The 18,496-nt window shown below is 40.1% G+C and overlaps 1 protein-coding gene across 1 annotated transcript in view; it reads right to left on the bottom strand.

Annotated features, from left to right (window-relative positions):
• LOC139445227 (uncharacterized) overlaps positions 1-15,550 on the bottom strand; it is a 100,475-nt gene extending 84,925 nt beyond the window's left edge. The window contains exon 1 of the mRNA XM_071226366.1: positions 15,474-15,550. Coding sequence (XP_071082467.1) covers positions 15,474-15,520 — 47 coding nt within the window. The 5' untranslated portion in view covers positions 15,521-15,550. The remainder of the gene's footprint in view (positions 1-15,473) is intronic.
• Positions 15,551-18,496: the final 2,946 nt, after the last annotated feature.

Genomic DNA, 18,496 nt, shown 5'->3' with positions numbered 1-18,496 from the left:
CAGATTTAAAAACTTCATATGATCGATCTTATATATAAAATAAGTGGTATGTTGATGGTAGAGTGCCATGAGGAAATCCAATTATTGGTATTAATAATTGGCAATTAACATGTCAGACAAACGACCATAGCGTCAGCTGGTACCGAATATGTCCATAATATGTTCCAGAACGTTAATAATTCAACAATGACAATTAACCTGCATAAAAAACAAGTCATCATATTTGACAATTGGTTTTTTCCGTTGTTATCCCTTCAGAATTGTAGGTCATTGCATATCCTGAATTTGATTAATTATATTTATTCCCATCTTCAAATACCGGTGTGCATGCATGTATGTAGAGAATTTAGTCTTAAAATGGTTTTCCGTGTGCAAGGATAGTTCATTTACACTGCTTAAAGGGGCGGTCGGGTAGCCTAGTGGTTAAAGCGTTCGCTCGTCACGCCGAAGACCCGGGTTCGATTCCCGACATGGGTACAATGTGTGAAGCCCATTTCTGGCGTCACCCGCCGTGATATTGCTGGAATATTGCTAAAAGCGGCGTAAAACCATACTCATTCACTCACTACACTGCTTAAAGACTATAAATGTGTCTCTGATAAAGATCCTGAAACGAACAAAATATTTTTTTTAAAATCCCACGTAACTCTATATAATCATGTATTTTGAAAAGTCTAGAATTCTTCAGTTTCAGCTGAAACGATTTTTTGGGATCATTTTTGGTATATATTAAAAAACAATTCAAGAAATACAATCTCACAATATTTTCATTTCAGAGAGTAAATGGTAATTTAGACAAAAGACATGAATGTTGGGTCACACCATGAGCTTGCTCTACGTGGCTGTTTGATCAAATTTGATTGAACCGAAAATAGAAAAAATATATTTTGTTAGAATCTCTGCACATTGGCTGAAGTAATCACGTGGTCGATACTATTGTCATTAACCATGAACCCGAGTAACTATTCCTTTTGATCCGTTCGCTGATCAGTGCTGTCAACACTACATGAAATAACAAAGCCCCAAGATCAGATGCCTTGCAACAAGAGCTTGAAGGAAACAATAAACTTGACACATTTTGTTTTATTCAAACACTTTCTAGCTTCAAACATATTTTTTCTGGCACTCACATCAAAGGACCGTTCTTTGAATAACATACACTACTGTTAAAAATCAATTTCGCCTCGATCGCGACCGCGATGCGAATAATTCTCAACCCAGTCGAGATTAGGCCTAGGGCGTTTATCTTCTGGTCGAAACAAGCGTCGTCCAAACGATCGCGAAAGGGGCACAGTATTTTCGCGCCTCGGTTGCGATGCGCAAACTGGGTCATAGTTGAGGGTCTGTATGTGACGATTTCCCCCACAAGAATGTTATTTGGGAACGGCTATGCTGCTTTCACGCGTTTACGGAGGCTGATGTCTAGAAATTTATTCTTGAATCTAAGCCCACGCTCTGTAGTCAGAATCTTTTCCAAAAAACTTTCTCATATCGATCATCGAAACTATCCTCCATCTATGGTAAAAGCCATACCTCTTATTAAGAAGCCTCCATTGGATATTCAGGTCTTAAATCATTACCGCCCTGTTTCACATTTACCCTTCATTTCAAAAGTACTGCAAAGGGTTGTAAAGCTCAGTTATTTCTACATTTTCAGAAAATGGATCTTATGGATAAATTCCTTTTGTATTTTGGCTCTTCCGTTGAGGTGAACCTGCCTTGGACTCCGTACTCTACATTATAAATGTCGGTTGACTGTAGTAATGTTTCAGTAGTAATGCTATTGCTCGTATCGGTCGCGCTCGATATGATCTGACCTGGCAGATAGAAGTCAGCATTACATGAAAAGTTATGGAGTTTGGTGGTCCTCAGGGCTCCGTTTTAGGCCCAATCTTATTTGAGACCTCGTACGCATTTCATGTGTGAGCAGCAGGTAGCTCATCAATTCCATGCTGATGGCGAGCACTGATTGCCAGTTTCAGTCTGGCAACTGACATTTAAGTGTCTTTTCGACAAAACATGGAAAGCGGTTTGTCAAAAGTTTAATCCTTGATGTCATCACGTACGTTGAAACTTAAAGACGAAAAGACTGGTGCTGTTTTCACAGGTCCCTGTATCATTGACAATCTCACATTTAGCAACTCCTGTAAGATATCTACGTGTCCACACTGACTCCAGCCTCATCATAGAACATCACATTATGCACCTGTGAAGAAGTTGTCATCTCCTTCAAAGAAACACAGGACGTATCCGCTATCTCCTCACCAAAGATTGACAAAGTAATGACCATCTCTGACTAAGTTTTTTTCGCCCCTTTGAAAAATAGTCAAATCATATCACGGCGTGCCAACTTGCTTTTAGACGTTTAACCCTGGGCGAAACACAAGAACGGAAATATGGTGATGACAAACCATACACAGGGCGAATTGCTGTTCCTTCCATTGTATCTTCCACATTCGTCTCGGATCAATTGCTAGTTGACAACGATATTCATTACCAGAAGAACCTTGTGTTTCGTTCTAAATGTATGGTAAATGTTTATTCTTGACTTCGGTAAATACAGGATTCTGATTGGTCAATCTGAGGTTTCAGTTCAAAATAACCACTTCTGATTGAAGGGATGGTCGCATCTATGTATCGGAAAAACATTTTCGTTCTGAATCATTGTCGGTAGGCAATTTCAATATACATATACTGTGTATATGCTGCGTATATGCTTACAACGAACGAACAACGGTAATAACGAACTACAATTAGTGGTCCCTTTGAGTTCGTTATAACTGTAGTTTACTGTAACCATATATTTTTACAAACTAATGATAGGTTACATTTGCAGTTGCCCCATTGAGCAGAAAAGAACATAGAAATCGACAAAGAGCGTATTAAAAAAAATTAGTGACAGCAGAGGGGTTGGCATGTGCGTTGCGCTCTGTGTCTCCGACAGAAACGTCTTACATTTAAGGCTGTGTGACATCACATCGTACTGGCAATTTAGAACCAATCCTTGCAATGCTTCATAAGGAATGCTTAAAAAGTAGCTGTGCAACTCACTTTCAATGCCTTTCATATATATGAGTAAAGTATATTAATGTAAAAATCAATGTTTGAGTACATACAGTGATGTACGTCTTCTTAAAGGTGATTATCCATGTCTCCTTAATTCAAGAACCTCGAGCTCACGCTGCGCAGTTGTATCCAAATTTAATTTCATTTGTTATTTCCTTATATTTATTTTTAAAAAATTAAAACTGTCTGAACACGGGAAAATAAACATTCAATGACGTTCGCTCCAGGAACGATTTGCGATTTAAAAAAATGATGTGACCGCGGTTGATTGTTGATTGGAAAACATTAACTGATTTCATAAATAAGAAAACCTTATTATATTGATTTTTGACGGCATTTCCTAAAAGCGTAAAAGGTAAAAAAAAATGACAAGTACTTTAACTTGTGCTTTATATACTACACAAAAGAAGTGGGACTAGAGTATTGCAAACTTCCAATTGTGGGTGTTCTTTAACTTGTTTTGAGTAGTATATATGAATGAATCACCCATTTCAGAATCGACCACCAATACTATTTGTTATAAAAAAAGTCAACAATGTATAACTGAGAATCCAAAAATGTCAGGGTATCGATTTTAGATATTCCTGAGTATAACTGAAGAGTACTTCAGGTACCCAGGCTTGACTTTCATATTAATGTATTATTATTCGAACGAAAAAACAAAGCGTATTGACGTGAAAGAATCCAGTGACAAAAGCCACTTTGTAATCCCTTTGTAACTTTGTCGAGCAAAGAAAATCGTAATGATAGAAAGACATGCGGACGGATGGATTGATCCATTTCATTATCACCCTGCTGGATGGTTAGTCGGGAACACTCCTGAATAACATATGTATATCATATGTTTGCCCGAGCATATGTCTAAGTGTTTGGTACTAACAGGAATCAATAATGACACACTCAAGTCTAGACACATTTGCCACCGCCTCCGTGGTCTTGTGGTAGAGCGTCCGCCCGGAGAGCGGAAGGTCCGGTGTTCGATCCTCGGCCGCGTCATACAAAAAGACGTTAATAGATTGTACTTGTTGTTACCCTGTCCGGCGCACGGCATTAAGGGGCTAAAACAAGGACTGGTCGACTAGGAGTCAGAATACTGTTCTGAGTGTGGTATTCATGTTAAACTGCGGCATGGTATCTCAGTGAGCTAGCACTATAAATCGGTATCAGTCCGGACTAGTACAAGCAGCCACACACACACATACACGTGCATGCACGTCGCTATAAGTGCAATAATCTTGGACGCGACGTTAAACCCAATTTCACCTCACCTAGACACATTTGCCAAACGGTTATTACTATGCAATCACAGCCAAAAGCTACCTACATGTATGTTATTATATTTAAGCTAAAATAATTTTCCCACATGTGGAACTTAATCACTTCCTTGACATTATTTAGATTTATTAATACGTCATTATTATGTAAATTACAGTAATTTGTGTGATGTACATGCTGTGTGGAACGTCTGTTGTTATGATGATGGAACATACTTGCCAGGGTGTCAGGTCTTTGTCTGGTATCTGTGTTTTCGCGTCATACGGACTTTTCAGTGATCCATTCATATAATTGTTACCTCTATTTTACCTTTAAAGCCCAGAGGAATCTATTTCGAGACTGGAACTCTCTGGCGTTGACGTCGATATTTACAATGGAAATATACGTATTTTCGGTTGTTGCTTTGTAGTTTCCATGCACCTCCTTAAACTGCTTGGTGCCTTGTGGGAATTTGCGGTCGGAATAGGTCCCAAGTGTCACATTGTTGTACAAGCAGATTAAAATAGGGATTTGGTTGTCAGGCACTGTGAGCTGGTGGATTGCGTACCATCGTACCCCAAGGAGTCTTAACAGGTTGCGTGATATAACGGGACAACTATCACTTTCTCACTGAACATGAATTTCAGTAAATAAATAGCATGGACATTAGAATGTCACACACAGACAGCAACTGGGTTTCTGGTCAACTTTTAGCTCTGGGTGTAGAATACACATTAAATGCGAACCAGACGTAGATGCTAATATGTTCAGATGTGTGAGGTGTGAGGTGTGGTGAGATGGGGTTCAAGATTATTGCACTTATACAGCGACGTGCATGCATGCATGCATGCGTGTGTGTGTGTGTGTGTGTGTGTGTGTGTGTGTGTGTGTGTGTGTGTGTGGCTGCTTGTACTAGTCCAGACTAATGCCGTTTTATAGTGCTAGCTCACTGAGGTACCATGCTGCAGTTATACGTGAAGACTCCACTTAGACACAGTATACTGACTCCAAGCCGACCAGTCCTTGTTTTAGCCCCTTAATGCCGAGCGCCAGGCAGGGTAACAACAAGTGCCGTTTGTTAACGTCTTTTGGTATGACGCAGTCGGAGATTAAATCTCCGGCCTTCCGCTCTCCGACAGACACTCCACCAACTGACAACGGATGCGGCCCGATGCTAGTATTAACACATACTGGCTTAGTTTGCAAAATAATTTAATGCATTATCTTGATCCAGCGTGACGAAATTTAATGGACGAGAGAATCTATTAAAATGAGGGCAAATATAGTGATAAAGATATTGCGATTTTGTTACGAATGCAAATTTTCCGAGATACATTAAGTCAATTTCCGAGAGAACAAATATCATAACATTCCTAGAAAGTTTGAAAGTCCAAGTGAAAACGCTCTGTAATCGGACTCAGAAATAAAACTATTTGGGGACGTGTCCTAAAGTCAACGGTGCAGCGGTGCGTGACAAATATTTTAATTTGCTTATATGTAGTCTTGTGGTGATTAGCAAATATGCGGATACGACAGAAATCGTTACTTAGTGTTAAGAGTGTTGCTTTCCAGTTAATCCTACAAGAATAACATAATAACAGAAGTGCTTGAAACGACCTTCGGTCTTTACATTTTGAATAATTAAAACATCAGTTAATGTCTGTACCGAGCTTTTTATTACTGACATCCGGTAAACTATAAACTGTGATTTCCTACTTGTTTGTTTTACCAACATACATCCGTACATACGTACATCCAGCATTCGTTTACTTTAAAACATAAAAAAACACTTGATAAAACTAATGAACTTGTACCTATAACAATGGGTGCTGGACAAGTAGGATGGACCCCCATAAACTACATGCTGCTCTCGGTCCTCTTACATAAAATGAATTCCTGTCAGGGATGAATCCTCTGAGTGGACAACTGAAGGCATCTTCAATGTTGTTACTAATAAGGCCCAAGTTTAAAGGAGTTGTGGACACGGTAACCAACTGGGGAGCAGACAGAAAAAAGTAAGTGGAAGCGGGCAGACTGGCGGTTGACACGATCATTAAAATTGCGCAGTCTTCAACCATCAAATCAGACGGTAAATCAGCCACAGGAAACCCGTTTTACCCCAGCGAGTGGAATCCTCTCCAGTGGCGCATATTTTCGCCTGGGGACGACTTCGCCTGTCATTTCTTATTGTTCCGTTTTTCAGATTTTAATTTGGTTCAAGCATTTGTAAAATTGTTTAATATGCATTTCTTAGAAGTGGGCGGATGACAAAGTAGACCAAAATGTTTTATGGATAACTTCTTTATTATACTGCTCTTCCGTCATGTCTTCAATTATCTCAACAGTTACTCGCCCTAACTCGTCATCTCCTCCATACTCCATCCCAGACCTACCACCTCCAAACTCCAAACTTGAAACCGCGCTCATCCGCATCACCCTCCCCTTTATAGAAAATAGCTTTCCACATCATCAGCCGCCTCCTCAAACAGCAAGCCAACATTGACACCTAATTCACAAGATCCATCACCCTCAATACCCTACTTAGTAGTGTATAAAACTGACTGTGACTGTAGACAATCTTATGAAGTGAAACATCCCGCCCCATCAACACCAGAATTAAAGCACACAACTTCAACCATCAAATCAGACGGTAAATCAGCCATCGCGGACCATATCAGCAACTGCGCCAATCACAACATCAACTGGGACAAAATCAACAGCCACTTCACTACTTGACTAAAAGGAAACTAGTAGAAGTCATCCAGATTCGCCCCCACAAGCTTTCTATTAACAGAGATCAAAACTATTTCATCCCATATACCTACCATGAACTCATTAAGCATCATTAGTTTTTTTTCAATCATCCCACCTAATTGATTTTAATCCGCTTTAATTGGCTTCCTGTTAATTGGCTTCTTCATAGTGTGTTCTATGTCTATCATGATGTCACAATTACTATCAGCCTGTTGTTATTGTCAACCTACTCATTCATCTCATGTATGACAATTGTTATTACCGTTAATCCTCCACCATAATATATATGATTCTGTACCATGCTCATTAGTCAGGCATATTTCAAATTCCAAATTTGTTCTCAAAATTAAGTAAGCAACCCTAACCCCCCCCCCCCCCCCCCCCCCCCCCCAGGTTGCGTCATCTTTTTCGACCAAACACCAAATGGCCTGGCGGGTCCGTGTGCGAAATACGCATATGTCACAAAGCGCACGTTAATTTCCCAATTTAAGTAAGTAAGTCATAAGTCAGTCTCAGACTGCAACATAGCCAGAGGCTGAAGCGGTCGTTAAACTCCAAAATACTGTACTGTCAGCTTGCGTGACAACTGTATGAGGATCTATACCGAAACGTCGCAATTACAGTATAAAAAAGTTGATATACATAACAAATGTTTGTCTACTTTGACAAGCATGTGTGATTAAGTTTATCCTGAAGTATTAAAATATGAAAAATAGGATGAGTTTACTTGCCTTTTAGTGCATCGCCAATAAACAATGCTCCTCAACCACCCGTGAACACATGCGACCTCTTGTTGTGTAGTGGTTATTTAGAACCAACCACTCGAACTACGGCCTGGTTCGGATAGAAGGGAAATCAGCGATTCTTTAAACCAATCAGCTCAGTTTACATAGTTCCACACATTGCTTCATTGCTTCGCAATCACCTGGTATCATCACTATTTGATAGTGATTCATGAACACATGCTCATGATACAGTCGGATCGTACAATCGACTCCGCTTTAAGCAGAGGTTTCTTGTGGTTATGGGTTTTGTCGTTTATATTGAATCTCAGGCGATAGTATGGTTCGCATAAAGTTCACGCACGGAGTAGAGAGGGTTCATTTGACTTCTGTGTATTATAGTTATTAGCTGACTAAAATCGAACACACCTCTCTTTACCGCAAATATCACCCATGCGTCCACGGGTGATGTGGGAACGTCGTGTTTACAAACATGTGGAGTAAGGATGATGCTCTTAATATTAACATGATTCTCCAGCTGTAGGTAAATGTATTCTCAGTGGTTGGTTGAATGATGTATCTGTCATTTTAGAGTCAATACGTACAGTGAACCCCTACTATTCAGGACACCCGATAACTGTTTGAAAGGTCTCGTTGGGACACTACCCCATACTCATTTCGCGATAACCCGGAATGTGGTTCACCTTGACGATTTCAATGGAAACGTGCACGTCGGTTTGACGGGACCAGTGGACCTGCCTCATTATGACCGAACCATAGTAGAGGGCTAGCGAGACTACCCTCATGAAATGCATTAATGAGTTTTGTGTCTCATCAGCCGGATCTAATATCTTGCATAAAACGCAGGGAAATCACACAGAATGAACAGAATATACTTCTTCCTCAGTAAAAGATATTTGTCAGCAAATTTCGAGTTAAATATTGTATGTAGATATAGGCAGTCTACCTACATGAACTACCTGCATGTATCATGAAGTTAAGATCGTCAATGGCCACATTTGAAAGTGACTATAATTTTGTGACGAGTGCCACTGTAGAGGCAGGAAGTGATGGTTATTTCATAGTGATTCATTAACACATGATTGTGATACAGTCGGAATCGCACAATGGACGCTGCTTTTAGCAAGGATCTCTTGTTATTATATCAAGGATTCTGCCGCCTCTATTTGTATGTGGCATCAAATGAATTATTCATAAAACAGGAATATGATACATTACTTTTCATGTGCGACATATATAACGAACTCGGACATGTTTCACCTAAATTAAACCGATGGAGGAGCAAGAAGTAGCTCTGAAACATCGTACAAAAAATAAGAGAAGTTGCCTTCAATTAAAAAAGTGTCATGTATTCATGTGTCCATCCAGCATTGAGAGCCTCTGCAGTCAACTTTCTACGGACATGAAATTAAGATTCACTGTAAAATATATGTGAATGGTTTTTGTTTTGTTATATGCCTAATATTAATATGATCTTTGTACAATTTATGGGGTGAGCACCTGGTGTCATCACTTATTTTCATTGATCTATTCGTGTAATTTTCACCACTGTTTTGCCTTTCACGCCATATGGAAACTGCTTCGGAATGTAGTCGATACGTTTTGAATTTTATGAATGTTTTATGCGTCTATTAACATTTCTGAGTTAAAACGATAGCGTTTTATGAAACCGTTAGCTCCTCGTTAATGAGGAAATCAATCTCTCCTGCTCTCACTTTCACAAACTCCCTGAATTTATAAGATGGCATGCGCAGTCGGTCTCGTGTATCTCTTGACTCCCAACACGAAGAACCAATGAAATTAACTAGATGGCTGGCTGGATGGCTGGCTGGCTGGCTGGATAGATCTGTATATTTCTGTCTACAACTATGAATAGTAATAACACCATCGACTGAAATATTTTACCTAAAAGGCTGCTTTAGTGGGCATAATAACAGTATGAAACACAAGAAGACACTACCTTGAAGCATGCTGATGAATTTTCACTTTAAGAGTATTAAATATATCATGAGCATGTGTTTATAAATCACTATAATCACTATATTTGAAAATGACAACATCGAACACCATGTACTTAAAGTTCTGCAGACACGTTTATCATGCTCGGTGCACTGTCCAGTATTCGATCACAACAGCAGAATCGACGTCGATCTCTTTTAAAGTCCCTTGCAACACACATGGCTCAGTATCGGATGTGACCCCCTCCAGCAACGATGCAGACCCTAACACGACGTCGAATTGAGTACACTAGTCTCCTGATTAGGGATCCCACGCCATTCTTCGTCAGTGGCGGCTGTTGACGTTTCCGACTCCTGCGTCCAAGTTGGTCCCAGAGGTGCTCAATGGGCGACAGGTCCGGTGATCTGACTGACCACTGTAATACGGTCACGTAGTCAACGTTCAGAAAGTCGCTAGTGACTCGAGTTGTGTTAGGGGTGTCATTGTCCTGCTGAAATAGCGCAGGAAAGGCAGTACCACAGGCTGCAAAATCTCATCAATGTAACGACGTGCATTGAGATTTCCGTCGATGATGACCAGATCTGTCTTCTGGTCCCCGCAGATGCCACCCAGACCATGACACTAGCACCTCCATAAGGCTCCACTTCTTGGACGCAACAACGTACCGTCCGTTCACCACGTCGTCGGTAGATTACGAACCCGCCCATCAGACTCGAAGAGCTGGCATCTACTCCCGTCGCTGAAGAGCACTCTTCGCCAATTCCTCTGCTGCCACTGCTCTTCAGCCCTGGCCCATCTCAGTCTGTGACGTCGGTGTAGAAACGTTAACGTTATGTCCTTGTAAGGTCGATAGGCACGGAGACCATCCAGCAACGGTCCTTCTGCTGATTGGATGTCCAAGGCTGTTTGCGGATGATGACGTCCCAGTTAGGAATCTGGATCTTAGGTCAAGCATCCGTAAATACCGGTCTTCCTGTGGGGTCGTGACCTTGGGTCTTCCACTCCTCGGCCTGTCTGCAGTACTGCGAGTTTGCTCGTGACGTGTGACAAGTCTGGCGATGGTGCACTTGAAGCAGCCCATGGTCCTGGTAACGTGCTCCTGTGTCGCTCCCATTTGAAACATACCGATGGCTCTCTCCCTAGGCCTCTGCTCTGTGCACATGTTAACAGGGAATAGGTAAGTTGCACTCCAGCAATGTGTCCCAACTGTTTTCGTGCTGTTTGGCAAATTTGTTGAAAACTGACGACCATTATTTATTTGGTGGCGTTTCTGTTGCCCTTTAGTTTCATTGCAATTTGTTTAATACATTCCTCCTTGTTTATATCCATCTCTCCAGTAGGTAAATCTACATTCAATAAATAATAGCCAAGATTATTCTTTTCTGAACAATAATATCCCAAACTGTGAATGTATCAATAGCGAGATGGGAATACAAGAAAATAATCACCGTTGATCTTGACCACTGGCTTCAATGCCAACAAACATACATACGTACATCCTGTAATAATACATAGTTAAAAAAGATCGAATTAACCCCAAACCTTCATCCCGGCACAACGAAACCACAGTGACCCTGTCTCAAAATGTGATATTAGCCCTCCAAGACTCCACGTGTTCCTACGTCAATCTTAGCACTAAGACGGCTATGAGACACCGGCATCCTCGGTTATACAGAAAACCCTGTATTATATCTCCATTCTATTTTCTTAAATGCCCTGGAACCATTCGCCAACATAGCTTAGTTTTAAGTTGGGTTCCAAGGACACGAAGCTACACACAGACGTTCAGTCAAATTACCTTGTTCTATGATCAGAGAGACAAATATAACGATCTCACTAACACTAGAAACAATTTGATGTGTACCGTCTCCATTACAACCGGTGACGCTTGATACCATAAAAACTCTCCCGCTGTCTTAATATTGCCACGAAAATATGGTTGCTACAAGAAAATTTCTTTTCTGTTTCGATTAAATATATCGACGACTAATTTTAACTGGTTGTTGGATTCAAACCCAATTTGATTTAAATCATGTCTTAGTGCTCGCTACTGCTGAACAAAGGTCCGAGGACATCCTATTACTGGTCACGTCAGAACGACCTTTCATCCGACCAATCAGAGCGTAGCTTACCACATCGGAAAATTGACAGTCGGAATGTGTTTTCTAATCACCCAACCTCGAAAAAGTTAACACGAGGTATTCCGAACAAAAGTTACGGGATCTGATGATCAAAATCATCCGTCTATCTCGCTTAATGGGATGATTAAACAGGAGAGACATTCCAAAACCTGTGAGCGTTACTGTCATACAATCTCGACCATCTATTATATATTCAAGAATTCTCTTTTTCTCTGCTTCAAGGCGTAGCCAGGAATGGAACTTGCCTGTTTGAATAGTGCCGTAAAGCTCGAGAAAGCTTTTCTCTGATTGGCTAATGTCGACTTCGTGTTAGTCATTTCATTGGTCGGTCAAAGTTTGCGAAAGGTCGCTATGACGTGACCTGTAATGGGATGTCATTTGTTTAACAGTAGCGAGCATAAAGACATGATTTTAATCAAATCAAACTCATGAGCGAGAAAACATCTGGGCTAGGTTGGTGATACAGGTAAAATGTGTGGCACGCAGCACTGGTGACGAATGTGTCCACAGAATGTATACAAATAGATGTAATACGCTTGATAACTGAGGATGAAACACCAGCTGCATGGAATCCTTGGTTTTCAAATTATCATGTGTTGACTCCAATAGCATGGAATCCTTGGTTTTCAAAATATCATGTGTTGACTCCAATAGCATGAAATCCTTGGTTTTCAAATGTATCATGTGTTGACTCCAATAGCATGAAATCCTTGGTTTTCAAATTATCATGTGTTGACTCCAATAGCATGAAATCCTTGGATTTCAAATAATCATGTGTTGACTCCAATAGCATGAAATCCTTGGTTTTCAAATGTATCATGTTTTGACTCCAATAGCATGAAATCCTTGGTTTTTAAATTATCAGGTGTTGACTCCAATAGCATGAAATCCATGGATTTCAAATGTATCATGTGTTGACTCCAATAGCATGGAATCCTTGGTTTTCAAATTATCATGTGTTGACTCCAATAGCATGAAATCCTTGGTTTTCAAATTATCATGTGTTGACTCCAATAGCATGAAATCCTTGGTTTTCAAATGTATTATGTGTTGACTCCAATAGCATGAAATCCTCGGTTTTCAAATGTATCATGTGTTGACTCCAATAGCATGAAATCCTTGGTTTTCAAATTATCATGTGTTGACGCCAATAGCATGGAATCCTTGGTTTTCAAATTATCATGTGTTGACTCCAATAGCATGGAATCCTTGGTTTTCAAATTATCATGTGTTGACGCCAAAAGCATGGAATCCTTGGTTTTCAAATTATCATGTGTTGACGCCAAAAGCATGGAATCCTTGGTTTTCAAATTAACAGAATACTGTCACAAGTAAGTTCTGTTCAACAGACCATGTACAACTAAATAGAGTGAATGCGTTAGGTCTAAAACCGCTTTTAACAACATTTCTGTTATATCACAGCGTGTCAGCTTGACGCCTGAAGTGATGCGGGTCTTCGACGTTTGCCACTTTATCGAACCCCACACCAACGTAATCAGGGTCAATCAAGGATATGGCCCCCGATCATAGGTTTCTGGCACACCAAAGGGGCTGAACTCTTCACGGCAAAATGTGGCGCATTATACGACTGGACCACCAGTGCCCCAAATGAATGACAGTGTGTCTGACCTAAACATGTATATATGACATTATTTACTGCCGAGCAAAAAAAAGTATGCACCAATGTTTAATGATGGCTAAAATGAAACCAAAAAGAAAAGGTTATTCAATAGTGATGTATTTGATACGGGTATCATATTGTTTTTTAACCTTTCGTTTGCAGTGTTTCGGCAACTGTTTTCAACCTTGTAACGTTTTGTTAACGTTTCTAATTGTTCGGTCAGATCCAATTTCCAAGTGTACACATGTACTTTCTTTTGCCCGGCGGTTTACAGATGTTTGTTACTTCGGAAGTTGTAGGGTCGCAAGTACTAGTATCTTTTTGTCATTTTACATTAAAACACACGGACAGTGCGATTATCCCGATTACGTTTCGCATGCATATATAAAGAAGACGCGAACAAATGATGTTCAAATTTATCTATATCGTATTATGAGTGGCGTTTAGCAATGAATGAGGACGCGGAAGAGCAACAATACTTGTTTTCCAACTAAGGAACTATTATCGTGATTATTATTTTTTTAAAGTTCTTTCATCGATATACCTGAAAGGATGACGAGACTGTTTTGTTAACTAATTAATAAGCGCCAACTCTTTAACTTCGATTGTATCTCAAAAGTTGTGAAATGTGGATACCAAAGTCAAGAGCCTTGAAACCTAACGCTTCCGTCGTTTTATTGTCCATCACATTATTTTGTTTGTATTGGTGGTGGTGTTTTTTTGTTTAACGCCACAATCAGCAATATTCCTGCTATATGAGGGCGGTCTGTAAATAATCGAGTCTGGACCAGACAATCCAGTGATTGATACCATGAGCATCGATCTACACATCATATGCACCAACCAAGTCAGCGAGCCTGACCACTCGATCCTGTTAGTCGAATCTTACGACAAGCATAGTCGCCTTTAACGGCAAGCATGGGTTGCTGAAGACCAGGGCATCGTTCCACAAAGCGACCTTAGCGCTACGACTCGCGTAAGCCAGTGTTATAGAATGGGAGTTACGATCACCTTAGCGCTAAAATGGCTTTTTGGGCCCTGTTCTACCCCTGATCTTCACGGGTCGTCCATCACATTGACGCCTACTATTAACTAATTGCTTTCGGGAACAAGTGAACTGTTATAATATAATAGGTGCGAATATGAAATGTTGCTTATCAGGGAGGTTACTCAAACTATGGTTTTTTTAATAATGGACATTGTACTGATTGTAATACGCGTATAGGTCTTTATGTTAATTTCAATTTTCTGTAATCGCGTCTTCTGCATGAATGTGATTTAGTTTTGTTTGTTTTGTTTATTTGTTGTTTAACGTCACACTCAGCAATATCCCAGCTATATGACGGCGGTCTATAAATAATCGAGTCTTGACCAGACCATCCAGTGATTGACATCATGAGCATCGATCCACGCAATTTGGATACGATGACCTGCATCAACCAAGTCAGCGAGCCTGACCCCCCGATCCCGTTAGTCGCCTCATTCGACAAGCATAGTCGCCTTTAACGGCAAGCATGGGTTGCTGGAGATCTATTCCATCACCGATCTTCACGGGTCCTGTGATTTAGTGACATTGTCATAGTTGTTATCATACTTATGTTTGTTGTTTTTGCAGCTTGTATGGAATTTGCAACAAAAATAATAATGTGTGGTTCTTAGATTCATGACGTTAAAAAAATAAACCCAGCGGATAAAAAATATATGCTTTCTAATCTAATTTACAGCGAAATGTGTTATCTCATCAACGCTTCTGTTGCTATTACGTTCCATTTTGAGAAAGTATTTCATATTTGCTGATATCAAAACCTGTTATCATTCTTCATTAAATAGGATGCATGTGACCTCGTTTAAGTAAATGCTCGTGATAATACGTTCTTTGCATCAGTCTGCACGTGTAAAATGTACAAATGTACTATGAAACTACTGTCCGTTTACCTGATGGTGTCTTGCTCAAATACTCCAACCACACTGCTCCTCGGCATGGGCGACTGTAGGTCTCGTCAAGATGGCTACCCTTACCCGCAATGCTCACTGATCGATTTCTCCACGTCAGCGTTGAAACTTGATATTAACATGTGTACATTGCAATGAGTGAAACATACATCGCCGTGAACGGGACTACTTACTTAACGTAAGGGTTTATTGATTGAGATTTTTTCGTTTTGCATGACAAAGGCTGAATGTTTTCGGGGCTGTAAATTGCTCTTGGAATTACAATAGTTGATCGAATCCATTGAATCTGATTTTGAAAGTAACGTCGCTTTCATGGGTATTGCATTGATAGAGCAACTGTGTTTGTGTGGTGGGGGTGGGGGAGGGCGGGGGGGGGGGGGGGGGGGGGGGGGGTTGGAGGGGGGGCACTGAGCAGAGAGGGAACTAACGGGATCGGATGGTTAGACTCAGTGAATTGGTTGAAACATCTCATCATATCCCAATTGAGTAGAGCGAAGTGAAGAGACTCATGAAGTCAATCACTGGATTATATGGTCCAGACTCGATTACTTACAGATCGTCGTCACGTCGCTGGAATGTTGCAGCAGGGGTGCAGCGTAAACTATCAAACAAACAAATTTGAAACAAAAATCGGGGGTAAGAATACAACTTATTGTTTTTCAGTAATAGAAAATCAAAGGGCAAACAGTTAAGCATATTAACTAATATTTGAAATCGTCCACAATACATTTTCGCCGTAGGGTTACATGTTCAATAGAACATGAGTTTCTTTAAAATATTGATCGTTAATTTAACACCCAAAGAACCCATTCGCTGGGTGATCATCGATTAACATGTAATCGAATGTTATGGTCGTTGCCTTAATGGTCAGAGAGTGAGCGGTCATCGCATTTCTGCTCAAATAAAACACACTTTGTGTTGTCATTGTCATATCACTTTGACATATACCGATCGTGGATATTCTGGGACAATGGGGTCAGAAAAGTGTGACGCTTTTCATTTATTGCTTCTGAAGACACCGAAAGTTATGGAAGTGTTTTAGTGCCATATTCTAAAATAGAAAATCATCTAAGTATTGTTACTGAGTAAGTATCAGTATTGTTCGGTATTAGATGATACTTTCTTCTTCGTAGATTATAATATTATATACGCAATCTCATTAAAATCAGATCTTAGTTATCGCTATCGCTAAACAAAGATCTGAGGACATCCCATTACGAGTCACGTCAGAACGACCTTTCATCCGACCAATCAAAGCGTCGCTTACCAGATCATGAAAGTGACAGTCGGAATGTGTTCTGATACTGCAACCTCGAAAACGTCAACACTGGGTATTCCCAACGACTGATTTCGTCAAAAATTATTGTCTATCTCTCGCTTCCGTGGGATAAACATTTGAACGGAGGAGGCGTTGCACAGTACGAGGGAAGCACGTCATACAATCGTAACCATATATTAGACATTCCGGATTGTTCTTTTGTTTAGTTTTCAAAATTTTAATCGATAACTGTGTCAACATATTTTTCAAGCGTAGTCTTAAATGGAAGTCGCCAGGTTGAAACAAGTGCCGCAAAGCTCGAGAAAGCTGCTGTCTAATTGGCTGATGTCGACTTCTTGTTACTCGTTCCATTGGTCGGTCAGAGTTCGTTAAAGGTCGCACTGACGTTACCCAATGGGAATTCCTCATATCTTTGTATGGCGGCAGCGAGAACTTAGATCTGATTTTAATGAGATTTATTAGATACGTAGATGTGAGTTGCAACATTCTTATAAAAATATCATCCACTTTATGAAAGTATCAACTTTGTAGATGATATTTTTAGAATGAGGCACGAATACGCTTCCATATAAAGTGGTTCAGTTGCCATGGTGAATAAAAGTCAGGGACAAGTCAATGTCAATACCACACCAATGGTATCAATGGTATTGTAGTAAATATGATTGATGTGTTGTTGTGTTAAAAAGGAGAAGAGGTGCAGCATGTACTGCCAGTTGTAAAACATTGATTGTTGGTAAAAGAAAGTTAATAAAACAAATATATACTCACAGTAAAAAGTTAGTTTCTTATATTCTTCGTTGTAGTTTGCTTACTATGACTGAAGATGTACCCTATAGGCTGTCGAAATATTTTTGTCAATCATTATAAATTCAAATTCTTCGCATTTATGTTTGTGTTCTTAACACGTTCTGGGGAATGTTTGTGTTTTGTAATACCAGTTAGAGACCTACAACAGTTCACAAGATATGGACAATCTGTGGGTGGGGTGGGGTGAGGTTGGGGTGGGGAGGGTGGAATTAATATTTCGACCCGAAAACCGATTGACACGCCCAAAGCTAGCCTAGGCCTGTTTTATTTCTTGTCAGGATGAATTGTATATAATTTTAACTTGTCAATATACTGAAAGTGTTGCATCAACCATTTACTTTTACAAGGGTCGCTAATGACCATGTTTATATAAGCTAGCCTAGGCCTGTTATATTTCTTGTCATGATGAATTGTATTTAATTTTAACTTGTCAATATACTGAAAGTGTTGCATCAACAATTTACTTTTACAAGGGTCGCTAATGACAATGATTATTCTTTCCAATACAGGATGTGTAGCGTCCCAAAACACACAAGTGTAATAATCTGTTTATCTTATAATGTCATTCTTCAAGTCTATCGTCGAACATGGTTCTCTCATTTCTCACCAACGGTACCTGATGCGCAATAATATATTACGCCACATGTTTTAAGTGACCAGTCAGTCGGATTTTGACAACATGCAACATATGGCCAACTCAAACATGTTGTTTAGACAGTGGCGTAACTACCATGTAGACAAAAAGACAAGTTCCCACACAAGTTTTCAACCCACCGGTCCGCCCGTTAGAATATGCGTCCTTTATCAAAGGGAAGCTACCCTACAGTCTATGCGATGTTTGCTTAGAGAGTTTCTGATCATGATATGGTCAGTGCCATAACGTTACGTAATGCAGTCACATGTCCCACATAGCCATTCG

This window comes from Haliotis cracherodii, unplaced genomic scaffold (assembly GCF_022045235.1).
Source record: "Haliotis cracherodii isolate W230 unplaced genomic scaffold, xgHalCrac1.p SCAF_6, whole genome shotgun sequence".
Lineage (NCBI taxonomy): Eukaryota > Metazoa > Mollusca > Gastropoda > Lepetellida > Haliotidae > Haliotis > Haliotis cracherodii.
Note: the sequence above shows the minus strand (reverse complement) of the source record. Positions and strands in the feature narration are given on the sequence as shown.